The sequence below is a fragment of the Peromyscus leucopus genome, chromosome 5 (genome assembly GCF_004664715.2).
Source record: "Peromyscus leucopus breed LL Stock chromosome 5, UCI_PerLeu_2.1, whole genome shotgun sequence".
NCBI lineage: Eukaryota > Metazoa > Chordata > Mammalia > Rodentia > Cricetidae > Peromyscus > Peromyscus leucopus.
Window position 1 is genome coordinate 129,414,043 of NC_051067.1, and position 13,227 is coordinate 129,427,269.

At 49.3% G+C, this 13,227-nt stretch overlaps 1 protein-coding gene across 2 annotated transcripts in view; it reads left to right on the forward strand.

The window, feature by feature from the left end:
• Slc35f3 (solute carrier family 35 member F3) overlaps positions 1 to 12,409 on the forward strand; it is a 258,681-nt gene extending 246,272 nt beyond the window's left edge. For both annotated transcript variants that reach the window (XM_028889790.2, XM_028889793.2), the window contains 4 exons: positions 2,408 to 2,533; positions 4,501 to 4,693; positions 6,408 to 6,497; positions 9,844 to 12,409. In XM_028889790.2, the coding sequence (XP_028745623.1) occupies positions 2,408 to 2,533; positions 4,501 to 4,693; positions 6,408 to 6,497; positions 9,844 to 10,079 (645 nt within the window). In that variant the 3' untranslated portion in view covers positions 10,080 to 12,409. The remainder of the gene's footprint in view (positions 1 to 2,407; positions 2,534 to 4,500; positions 4,694 to 6,407; positions 6,498 to 9,843) is intronic.
• The last annotated feature ends 818 nt before the right edge of the window (positions 12,410 to 13,227 follow it).

Consider the following 13,227-nt stretch of genomic DNA (forward strand, 5'->3'; position numbering starts at 1 on the left):
GCGGAGGGGAGCCAGGGGACACTTGCCTGCTCTTTCTGACCCCGCTAGCCTTACCCTGACTCTTCTGCACAGCCCAGTTGAGGTGAAAACTCTTCACTGTTGATTTTAACCAAGAGTGAAGTGAGGGGGAGAGGCTGGAATCTGCCCTGCAAGTCTTCAGGGAAAAAAAAAATCAAAACATTCCCATCTATTACTTCAAGTGTCAGCCATGCACGCTTTTGGATCATCAGAAATCATCTATTTATCTGTCTGTCCATCTGTCTTTCTATCTACCTATCTCTGTCTATTTCTATCTATCTATCTATCATCTATCTATCTATCACCTATCTATCTCTTTCCCTCTTCTTCCCTCTCTCCCCTCTTCCCTCTCTCTAGGGTTTCATACATACCAGGCTGTCCTTAAATTCACAAGGTAGCCAAGAATGACCCTGAACTTTGATCCTCCTGCCTCCAACTTCCCAATGCTGGGATTATAGGTGCACACCACCGCTCCCAGTTGATGCAGGTCTGGGGACCGAACCTGCGACTTTGTGCCTGCTGCTACACAGGCTCTCTAACAACTGAGCCACGTCGTTCTGTTGTGAGTTCTTCCTCTGACGCCTAGAGGGTTCCAGGCACTGTGGCCCTGGGGCAGGAGCATTTGCCCCTCTTCTGCATTTCCCGTGCCCTGTTTTTGCCCTTAGGTGGGGACGCTTACTTTTCTGTCGTCTCAGCTTCTCTCCCAAGATGAACAGTTTCTCTCGGTGCCCACAGCATTCCTGTATGAAATGCATGTATTTTAGATCAAAGAGGAAACAGCCAACTCTGAAGGGACTAAAACCCAGCAAGGGCAAGCAGGCAGTCAGGGCCAGGCTTCCCCAGGCTTGGTAGCCATCAGCTTCCCCTGGGTCGCTTGTATAGGTAAATATAGCACAGTATGGAACTGTTACAGAAAGCATGCACCGGAAGAAGCATGTGGCTCGGCTGGAGAGTCAGCCCCGGTGCCTCTTACTAACCTAAAGACTGGATGGGTCCCAGACAAGCCTCTGTTTACATCTAGGGGCACGGCTGGCAGTGGCTCACTGTGTGTCTTAGTTGCTTCTCTTGTTGTTGGGACAAAATATCCAACAAAGGTAGCTTAGGGAAGGGTTTACATCGGCTCGTGGCTTGAGAGCGCAGTTCAAGATGGTGAGGAAGGCGTGGAGGCCGAGTGCTGAGGCGGCTGGTCACGCCACAGCTGCTGTCAGGAAGCAGGGATGTGAAGGCTGATGCTCAGCTCGCTTTCCCCTTTTTATTCAGTCCAGGACCCCAGCCATGGGATGGGACCACTTACATTCAGGGTGGGGCATCCTACCCTCACTAACCCAATCTAGAAACTCCCCCACAGACAGATCCAGTGTTTCCATGATGAGTCTAAACTCATCAAGCTGTCAATCATGATCAACCACGCACCCTGGGAATCATAGTTGCCCATTTAAATGTGTTAAACCAGCTTTGCTATCCAATAGACGGGAAGAAGCCTCTGTTAGGCTTTTCTACCTCCAGCTATGTGCCTTCAGGCAGACCCCTTATCCCCCTCCCCGAGTCTAGGAGCTCACGCCTATAAAGGGGATGAATGACACCAACTTCCTGTTTTGAGGTGAAGTGGGAAAGCACACAGGAAATGCTTAGCTTGGACCCCCTGGAGCGTAGCTGTTGGGTGCTGCCCCTAAGGTCAGTTTTGAAAGGCCTTCCTCTCTCCTGGTTTCCTGGGGGCTCTGGGAACTCCGTGGCTGCCTCTGCTCGGACTGTGCACTTGTTCTGGATGCCAGAGCACTGTCCCCTCAGAGATTCAATCCCACCACCTACGAGTGCTAAGAACAGCCTCGAGGGGAGACGCAGGGAAGACGCAGCTAAGGAGAAGGGAGAGGGGTCACAGCTCCCGGGCAGGACGTGGTCGGCAGGCCTTGTTGGTCAGCGATGCTGTCAGATGAGGACAACTTCTGCAGGCCCTACTGCGCAATCCACTGCGCAGTCCCTGTAGAGAAGGGAAAACACCAAATCCAGGCCCTGTGAGGAACCTGGAGATGCCTGGAAGGGAGCCAGCAGTTCCCAGGTGCTGACCAAGGACTGTCCCGCAGCCCTTATCATGACGGAGCAACCTGTCCCCAGAATAGGATCCCCAATCTTGCCAGCCAGCCCTGACTGCAGCTTGAGACAAAGCGACATTACCACTCTGTACTATCTGCCTCAGGATTTTGGTTACGCTAAGCTTGGATAGGTGTCCTTTCAGCAGCTCCCGTCAGCCACCTCTGCCCATTCTCCTCAGGAGTCTTAGAATGAAACACTGCTTTCCTTCCCCTGGAAGAACCGCAGAGTAGAACATTCTAGCTCTCGGGCCCTTGCAGCTCCCTCCACGGCCTGACAGTGTTTCCCTCTCTCCCTGCAGATCGTGGCCGCCATCCTCGCCATAGCAGGCATTGTCATGATGACCTACGCGGATGGCTTCCATAGTCACTCCGTCATCGGCATAGCCCTGGTGGTGGGCTCTGCTTCCATGTCAGCCCTCTACAAGGTAGGCACAGGGAACCCACTTTCTCAGCAGGCATCTGGGCAGCAGCGCTCTGGAGCCCACCACCGCCTGTCACTTTGGACATTCTGGATGGTGTCTGGGCTTCTGAGAAGAGCAGATATTTTCAGGATGCATCAAGAGGCAGACATCTCCAGGGCAGGGCCCAGACAGGCAGCTGAGAAAGACTGGACCCCTGAGCCTGGCCCTGTGCTTGTGCCTAATGGAACATGAAGACTAGATTATGTGTATGCCTTTGTCATGCAAATCCTTGGCCATGTGATTTTTTTTTTCCGGGGCACCAGCCAATATGAGTCCATGAGCCGTTCCAACACTGCTTGTGAAATGAATACACCAAAGTATCTTTCGGCAAGAGCTGGGCAAATGTCTGTCATGCTATCACTCACTGAGGCAGGAGCATTGCCAAAAGCTTATGGAGAGCCTGGGCCATGCTGCCAGACCTTTGCCTCAGAAAAGAAAAGAAAATTTTTGACACAATGAAAGGACTTCCTAACGGCCAGTCTAGAGACAAGTGACTGTCCCATGGCAGGGTGTGCCGCTCTTACACCAATTCTGTGCGTTCCCACGCTGTCACCTCCCCTAGCTCCTGTTTCTCCCCCCTCCTCTCCTTTCCTTTCACCCAGGTCCTCTCTCTCCTCCTCAGATGGAGGATGGAAAATGTAGGCATTTTCAGGGCTATGAAGCGTCAACCCTCCCCCCCCACCCCCACTTACACACACACACACACACACACACACACACACACACACACACCAATGATCACTTCCTCCCCGAAGGTTCCACCTCCTGAAGCTTCCATGACCTTCCCAAACATCACCACCAGCTGGAGACCACGTGTTCAAACACACGTCAATCAAGCCTGTGGGGGACATGTCACATCCGAGCCACAACACCTGAGCTGAGGGACTAACTGGGCAGCCAGAGCTCTTCACCCCCTTTTCCCTGCTGCCTGCGCATATGTGGGGGACACAGCAGGCAAAGGAGCCACAAGGACAGACGAGGGACAGCCAAGCCAATGCGTACTTGGTGGACTCCTTGTTCACCAGGCACCCAGCTGGGTGGGGCCCACAGACACGAGCCTCTGGTCATTCAGCCACATCTGTCCCTCTTCTCTCAGCCCTTTGAACACTAAAAATGATGTGCAAACAAGAACATTGCAGGGAGAGAAAATCTAGTGCAGTTCACTAAGGCCTACGTCATGTCTACAAAGGGAGGCGAGATGGAGCCGGGCCTGGCAAGGTCCCTCAACTTTGGTTCAGAGGAAGCATCTTTGCAGGTAAAGTCTTCTCTCTTGGGCAATGGCTGTTCAATGGGCTGCTCACAGGTAAAGCACTTGCCTTGCAAGGATGTGGTCCAGAGTTCAGAATTCCAGTGCTCTGTAGGGACTGACTGGGCATGGCAGCCATCTTGATCTCAGCACATGGAAGGCAGAGACGGGAGAGAGCCTCCAAGGAAGCTGGCTAGCTAAACTAACAAAATAGGCAAGCTCTGGGTTCAAGTAGAAACCCTGTCCCAAAGTACACAGTGGGAATCAATCCAGGAAGACACCTGAGGTCCATCTCTGGCCCCACCACCCCAGACACACACACACAAATGTCCTAGGTCGGGATCCATTTGGAGGCTCCAGAGAGGATGTGCAATCACGGCAGGCGGTTCTAAGGGACGCAGCACTGTGAGCACAACACATAACAGCCCCAATCCAGTTTGCAGGCCTATGACTCCTGGAGGTCAGCAATGTGAGGCCGGACATAATTCAGCCTGAGCTGCTCTTACACGACATGCCGGCTGCAGCCTCCATCAAGCTTCAACCTTCACTGATGGGCAAGAAAGGTCAAACCCAGCGGGACTGTAGCGCCCGGCATGAGGTCAGCCCCAGCTCTGTCCACTATGGGCTGCTCTACTCCCACACAGGTGGGTCCAGGGGTGTCCTCACCTCCTCCTCTCTCTGGCAGGTTCTGTTCAAGCTGCTGCTGGGCAGCGCCAAGTTCGGAGAAGCGGCCTTATTCCTGTCCATCTTGGGTGTGTTCAACGTCCTCTTCATCACCTGCATCCCCATCATCCTCTACTTCACCCGGGTGGAGTACTGGAATTCCTTCGACGACATTCCATGGGGAAACCTCTGTGGGTTTTCCATTCTCTTATTGAGTAAGTGGCACCCGCCCAGGGCAGGAGTCTCAGCAAATAGCAACAGACACAGAACCCTATGGAAAACTAAGTTAGGAAAGGGGGAAAAAAATCCAAGGTCCCTTGCTGCCCTAAAGTTCTCACTCTTTTTCAAAGTCCTTGCATTTTTTTTTAAAGAACAGTATTTAAAGTTTTTTTTTTTAAGTTTTTTTTTAAGGGTGGCCTTAGCAGATAGGGCCTTTAAAAAGATTTCTTTTCATTGTAGGTGTATGGGTGTATGAGTTTATTTATCTTTATGAGTTTTACTTGCATGTATGTGCATCGTGTGTATGCTTGATGCCTGTGGGGGTCAGAAGAAGATATCAGATCCCCTGAGACTGAAGTTACAGATTCTGTGTACTACAATGTGGGTGCTGGAAACCAAACCCAGGTCCTCTGTGAGAGGAACAAGCGCTCTTAACCCACTGAGCCATCTCTCTACCCCCTTATTTTTATTTACATGTACTTGTGTGAGTGAGTGAGTGAGTGAGTGAGTGAGTGAGTGAGTGAGTGAGTGAGTGAGTGAGTATGTGCAGGTGTCCATGGAGGCCAGTAGAGGTTGTCAAATGTCCTGGATCTGCAGTTATCAGCAGCCGTGAGCTGTCTGATGTGGGTGCTTGGAATTAAACCTGGGTTCTCTGTGAGAGCAACTGATACTCCTAGCTGGAGACCATCTCCCCCATCCCAGCCGTTGGATTTTATGAGGGCTTTGCAGAACCGTGGTCACTGTCATGGTAACTGTCAATGCAACTGTTCATTGCTGCTCTGAACAGCACCGTGGCAGTCCAGGGTTAGTGAGTTAATGTAGCAACCCGTGGGGCGTTGCTAAATGTAACTGTTTAGTAAAAATGATTAATTACTGTTCTTATTAGAGTCTCACCAGCATCACCACCTCTAGATGAGGGCTGCTGGTAGGCAGAAGAGTGACAGAGCAGGCACCTCAGGAGCTCATTCTAGTTTCATTCTGTTACTGCGACAAACACAATGGCCAAAAGCAACTTAGAGCAGGAAAGGATGCATCTGCCTTACACTTCCAGGTCACAGTCCAACACTAAATCAGGGCAGGAACTCATGACAGGAGCTTGAAGCAGAAACCGTGGAGGAACGCTACCTGCTGGGTTGTGTTTTAGCTCAGTCACTGGGTTATACTTAAGTAGCTTCTGTAGCCCAGGACCATCTGCCTAAGGATCGATGCTGCCCACAGTGGACTGGGCCCTCTTACATCAATTAACAATCAAATCCATTTCCCCATAGACAGGTCCACAAGGTCAACATGATCTGGGCAATCTTCAGTTGAGACTCCCATTTCAGCGACAATAGGCTGTCAAGCTGATTATTAAAGTTAACCCAGGACACCACTCATGCCCCTTCAGCTACCCCAGGAACAGAACCAACAAGGAAGAACTGTAGAGCCAATCAGAATGCCCGGTCCTCTCTTATAGCACTGGCTCTTTGGTCAGCTTTTTCAGACCCTTCCCCCTCTCCAAAGCTCAGCTTCTGTGACTTGTTAAAATTATTTTCACCCCCAAGCCTGGGTCTTCAAGAAAAAGCTGAAGTCCGTGGAATGACAGGATTCCTTGTAATGCCTGCCTCCTGTCTCCCTGAGAAACTGGGGGGTGGGGTCAAATAGGCCAGCACAGGGGCTAAGGACAGGACAGTTATGAATAACTCCAGTCTTCGGAATTCTCTATTTCAGCATTCAATATTGTATTAAATTTTGGAATCGCTGTCACGTATCCCACACTGATGTCTCTCGGAATTGTCCTCAGTGTACCTGTGAATGCAGGTAAGCATTTTTTTTATGGAGTTCTGTCTTTGTTCATTAGAAACACACCATCTTGTGTGGGCTTACATACACTCAAGAGCACACTTTCACATTGCCACTCCCATCGAATCTTCCTGTGGCTGCTCACAAGGCATGTGTAACCTCTGCAAAGAAAGGAAATGCATTTAGTATAATGCTGTTCGTTGTGTTTGCAGTATTGCCCTATGGCAGAGCCGCATTTTCTCGTCGTTGCTCTTTTCTTTACCTATTTTTCGTACTTGGGATGGAACCAAGGCACTGGTGCACCCTAAGCAAGCTCCCCACCACTGAGCTCTGCTTCCTTAGTCCTTCTTAAACAGTTTATTTTGAGATAGGTTCTTCTCAGTAAGCTGCCCAGGCTGGTCTTGAACTCACGTCATAGCCCAGGCAGTCTTTGATTGGCAGTCCTCCTGCTCAGCCTCTGGGATTACAGGCATATGCCATCAGGCCCGGGTTAGCAGAGCGATTTCTATGTCCAGTTGAGCATAGAAAGTCCAAGGCTGTCTCTGTCCTAATGGAGGAGAATAGAACTATAGAAAATCATGGAGCAGAAAATGACTGAGGTTTTGCAAGTGACTTTGTTGGGGAGAAGTTGCCACACTAGGTAGTCATGTGCAAACAGGTTGGGACTCCAGTGAGGCAGGAATGTTATTTCCTCCTGCCTCCTGGCAGAGGGTGAAAGCCCTTTGTTTGGGTATGGGAACCCAGTTTGTCCTGCCCTGGAGCCTCGTAGCTGACATGAGTTGGCAGGTCTTCCCGAAGCTGCCTTCACCTATCCCTCACCTACCCTCCCTTTCTGCTTCTGTTGGTTTGAGCTTTAGATTTCCTCTCCACGATCCTCTGTCTCATGCCCTGGCTCCCTGCAAAGTTGCCTCTGGACCCCTGATTCCAGGCCACTAGAGGACTGTCCTCCCAGGGAGCCACTCTTGATTTCGGAGACACTGCCCTTCGCCCACCCTGTCCCACAGTTCTGTAAATGCCTCACCTTGGCCACACTCTCTCGGGGGCCTCATGGCCACAGTATAAAGAGGCCTCGGAACACTGGGTTCAGCCCAGCACTCCTAACCTGATCCTAGATGTCTGTGGTCCCCATTCCTCAGCCCTTTGGTCTGTGTGTCTCCTCCCACTTGAAGGCTGTGTATGACTTTTTGTTTCTTATTGAGAAATGAAGGGAACAATCCTTAAGACAGCTCTTCAGAGCTGGGAGGATGGCCAGCATGGCATCACACCCAGCCATAGCCCCCAGAAAGCATAGACAGGAGATCCCTAGGCTCACGGATCAGCTAGGCTGGCCTACTTAATGGGTTCTAAGCAAGGGAGAGATCTTGTTGCCCAAAAGGTAGATGGTGCCCAAGGAACAATACCTGAGGGAGCCCCTCATCTCCACGCATATGTACATATGTTGTGGGTATACATACACATGTGCAGAGAGAGAGACCAAGACCTTCAAGGTGCAGAAGGTACCTGAGCTCCTGGACAGCTGCCAAAAAGCAGTCTATCTATGATAGGCTCCTGGAAGGCACTTTCTACACAGCATCCCTGCAGCCCTTGTGTTTTAATTTGGTGTTACACGAGGGTATGGTCAAAGGCATCTCCTGCATTAGTTTGACACTGAGAGTTACTTTTGGCCACATCTTGCAGCCAAAACAGAGTTAATCCCGTGTCAACTGCAGGAATCCAGTTCCTGTAAGGAGGAGGGAGGCAAGGACCAGCACTCTGGAAATTGGCCAAGCAGGGCAGTCACCAGCCTGCAGAGCTTACCCTGGCGTCTGCTCAGAGGATCCTGGGTGTACCATCCCCAGCTGATGAATTAACAGAACACTTGTCAACGTTAAAAACTGAAGTGTTTCTGAAAGTCTACTGGACCACTCTGGCAAAAACTGGTTTTAGGGTGAATTATTGCCTCCCCTTCCTTCTCTGCCTCCCTGTTAGACAACCTGGGAGGTCAAAGAGGGGAGAGAAGTCAAAGGAGGCAGGAAGTTAGGGATGGAGCCAAGCCATGGCTGAGAGGAAAAGCTGCACCCACCACGGTGAGCAGGGTGGGCAGGTGAGCTACCCAGTCAGTCAGCTTTAAGAGCTGTAAACTCCAAGGTTTGCAGCCTTGAGTAGAGGGGAGTTTTGGGGGTTTTTTTGCCTTGTTTTTTAAGGTCAGACTGTCTCTCCTAAGGCAGGCAGGCTTCAAATGGGTCAGCCTGGGTTAGCCAAGGAGAGAAGAGGTGTGTCCTCAAACAGGAACGAAGGGGATTTCAACAGCTGGGCACCCCAAACACCATCGGGGCTGTTAGGGAGTGACTGGATTTTTACAAACTGATCTGCACCTACTTCCCATTTAGTCCTGTCACTGACTGCTCATCAGGACAAGCCAGGCATCTTTAGGGAGGCCCTTAGAGGAAGAGCTTCACCTGAGGTTAGCGCCTCCTAGGAATCAATGGGCAAGGAGTAACAAGAATGCTTCAGTACAGCCAGGTATGCTGGCACAGACCTGTAAGCCCATCACTTGGGAGGCGAAGGCTTGAGGATCAGGAATTCAAAGTCATCCTCGGCTACATAGGGAGTTCAAGGATAGCCTGGGGTACGTGAGACTCTATTTCAAGAAATGAAAACAAGGGGCAGGGTTTGAGATGGCTGGGTAAAGATACCTGTCACTATGCCTGGTGACCGAGGTTAGATTCCTGGGACCTGCATGGGGAAGGAGAGAACTGACTCCCAAAAGTTGTCCTTTGACCACGCTGTGCCCCGCCACTGGCACTCACATGATCATCTGCATAAATGCAAATCAAATTAATTAATGACTAAATAAATAAAGCTTTAAAGAAATTCACAAACAGTATCCTAAAAGAACGGGGTCAGGTTTGTTTATCAAAACATATATACATGTATGCACATACAGTGAGATTAAATTATAAAATGAATGTCATGTATGACATCACAAGTAATGTGGAAAAGTACTAAAATTATAAATTAGAAAAAATAATATTTTCTTCATCCTGAAACCCCAAATTGGCTGGAATTAAACCTTGGCATGTCTAATTCCACTTACTCTCTCAGTTACCCTGATTTATCTTTTCTCACACTCAAATCACCATTTACACTCAGGAGCTGGATTTGATTCAGATGGCAACACACAAACCCAAGGCCTCAGAGGAGGCAGGTCTGAAGAAGTTCACCATGATAGCCTAGAAGCAAACCCAGCAGGTGTTAACAAAATCCTGCTGAGCAGGATTCTGGGGTCCCAAAGGACTTCAAACCTCCTGCCTTAGTGGATGCTCAGACATATCACCATGTCCACAGCCCTGCTACTGAGTAAATGGTACTCTGTCTCCCACAGTGGTCGATCACTATACCAGTCAGATAGTCTTCAACGGAGTCCGGGTCATAGCCATCATCATTATCGGCCTGGGCTTCCTCCTGCTGCTCCTGCCAGAAGAGTGGGATGTCTGGTTAATCAAGTTGCTCACTCGCCTCAAAGTGAGGAAGAAGGAAGAGACTACAGAGGGCAGTGGGGACTTGGGCCCAGGTCCCCAGAACAGGAGCAGAAGAGCCCGCCCATCCTTCGCTCGCTGAGACCACTCCTCTAGGACTCTGGGATGCCCCCATGGTAATGCTTTTGAGGTCTATTCCTAAGGGAGGAACCTCAGTTGGGTGAGGTGTACATACATGTACAGTTTTGGTAATCTGCAGTAAGTTCTATGGTATTTATTGGCATGTCCAATTTGCTTGCACTTTTCCACATCAGACCTTCCACTTAAGGGTACCAATTCAAAACGGAAGAGAAAAGAGCCTCTCAGTGCTTCTTCAGTGAATGTAAAGTGGGGTTCAATGAGCCTTGCATTGATTGTTTCAGAGGGCAGGCAAGCGGGACACACTGGGGCAAATGCTCTGCCTCTTAGCAACTGAAAATGACATTGTACACTGTGATTATTTTTCAGCTATAGTAGGTCATATTTTGTTTTATACCAGAACTGTATACTTAATTTTAAGGAATTTCAATGAACCAAAAGATAATTGTCAGTTAATCTGGATGGATGGATGGATGGATGGATGGATGGATGGATGGATGGATGGATGGATGAGTGTGTGGATAGATGGATAAGCATACGGATGGATAACTGGGTGGTGGGTGGACAGATGGGTGGATGGGAAGGGAGGAGAGAGGTGACACAGACAAGGATAATGGACATGAAGATAATTGGAGGACAGGCCTGTGCCAGGTCACATGATAGAAAGCAGGAATCTGACCTAACTGGCCTGCCCTCTTGCGTCTTCACAAGATCATGAGGAGAACTTAGTGCCTTCTACGCATCTCCGTCCTTACCTATGTGAAGCGAGGTGACATCATATGTCACTGGCGCCGTCTTATAATTTAGATGTAGAAATCTTTAAAAAAAAACAAACACAAACTCTATGTGTATATGTGTGTACAAAAGTGGCAACGTTGGTGGCCAATGCGTTTGGAAGGGGGCTGGCGGTGTGTGGCACGCACAGCAGGTGCACTGTGTAAGAGGAACTGCTGGTGGCTTTCACTTCCAGACCAAGACTGAAGCATTACTTACTGAGTCTGTAAACCTTTTTAAGACGCTCTTAAGCACCGGGCTGTTTACTTACACAATCTAGGTCTGCCAGAAACTTCTATCTGTGATAGATCTGTACAGAGGGACTGGGGCTAGAGTTTACTATTTTTGAAGTTTACATTGTTACACATAAATGGGAACCTGATTTTGAAATGGTGTCATATCCCAATGGTGCATTCTGGAACCATGGAGTCTTTTGTTTCCTGGGGGAAAGGGGCACTCATGACCTGAACTTTTTAGCCAATTATTATCCTCGGTTTCCATTACTTGTTTGGCCAAACAGATTAATAAAATATTTGAAACAAAGAAAGCATTGAGTATGCTCTTGGGACCCCCTGGTCGCCTCCCACTAAGGGTCCTGATGCAGCCTGCAGAGTCTCCCAACCAGTTTCTGGAAGGTCAGCCTGCCTTGCTGCTGTGAGGGAAGGTGACTGTTGCTGTGATGACAGAAGATTGTGTGACAGTCACGGGCTTCATAGGAACTGTAAGTCTCTGGGGCTGAGGAGATGGTGCAGTGGGAAAGTACTCGCTGCACAAGCATGAGCACCGGAGTTCATATCCCCAACACCCACGTAGACAGCTGAGCATGGGAGTTTATATCCCCAACACCCATGTAGACAGCTGAGGATGAGAGTTTATATCCCCAACACCCATGTAGACAGCTGAGCATGGGAGTTCATATCCCCAACACCCATGTAGACAGCTGAGGACGAGAGTTTATATCCCCAACACCCATGTAGACAGCTGAGCATGGGAGTTTATATCCCCAACACCCATGTAGACAGCTGAGCACAGGAGTTCATATCCCCAACACCCATGTAAACAGCTGAGCACGAACACGTGCTGCATGAGCACACCACACACACACACACACACACACACACACACACACACACACACACACACCCCTTTAATCCAGCACTGTAAGCAATGGAGGCAGAAGATAAATGAAACTGTCTAGGCAGCTATGGCCAGGAGCTGTGACACCAAGTGTCTTGTGCAGAGTTGCAGAGGGCAGGGCTCCTAAAGATGACCTAAGAGTCACATCACCCACACCTAGAATGTCTCCACTTCGGAGAAATCCAAAAGGAAACATAGATGACAAGGACCTGTCACCACCACCACCACCAAATGATTCATTTAACTCGGCCCAGGGAATAGTTCCTTTTAGAGACACATCATAAAATTGGAAATACCTGCCTTATAGTAAACTTATCTTCTCCCATCAGCTCATTAAGATTAAAATATTGGGGCTGGCGAGATGGCTCAAGTTGAGAACACTGACTGCTCTTCCGATGGACCCAAGTTCGATTCCCAGCATCCATAGGGCAGCTCACAACTGTCTATAACTCCAGTTATAGGAAAATCGGATACCTTCTGGCTTCCACAGGCACACACATGGTGCACATATATGCATGCAGGCAAGACACCCATAAACAAAACATTTTTTAAACTTAAAGATTGAAAAAAAGATTGGGAGCTCTCTCCTGCTGACCCTCTCAGCCCTCCCTTCTAGCCTGTCTTCATTCCTCTGTGTTCTCCACTGATCCCCAGAAATGCTTTCTACCAGGGACCTCCAGTAGCCACAGCAGGCTGGTACTCGAATCAATGGCTCGCTCAGCCATCATTAGAGAAGCTTCTTCTTGCAGTAGATGGGAACTAACAGAGACCCACAACTGCATGATGTGCAGAGTGACAGACTTTGGAGCACTCAGTCCCAAATGGGATGTCTTCATCAGACCCCTCCCCTCATGACTCAAGGATCTCTGGGAAAAGGAGATGAGAAGATTTTAAGAGCCAGAGGGGATGGATGTCTCCAAGGAAACAGTGTCTTCCAGATACAACAGGACTGATGGACGCGACCTCATGAAGACTGTGGCAGCATGCACAAGGCCTGCACAGATGAAAGCCAGATGGGGTCCCAGCACTAAGATGGGAAGTGGACGTAAGCTAACAAGAAGCTCTCTGCCACTGATATCGATGGCCAAGGAAAAAATTAGTTTTCTCCAGTGGAGTCACTCACTGGGCACATCAACCACTCTGTGCTCAGGAGTAGTTGGCCAACACAAAACAAAACAAAGAGAATGGTAGTTTTGTAAACTTTGTCTCATTTTGCTTTGTTTGGACATTTTCTGTCTTAA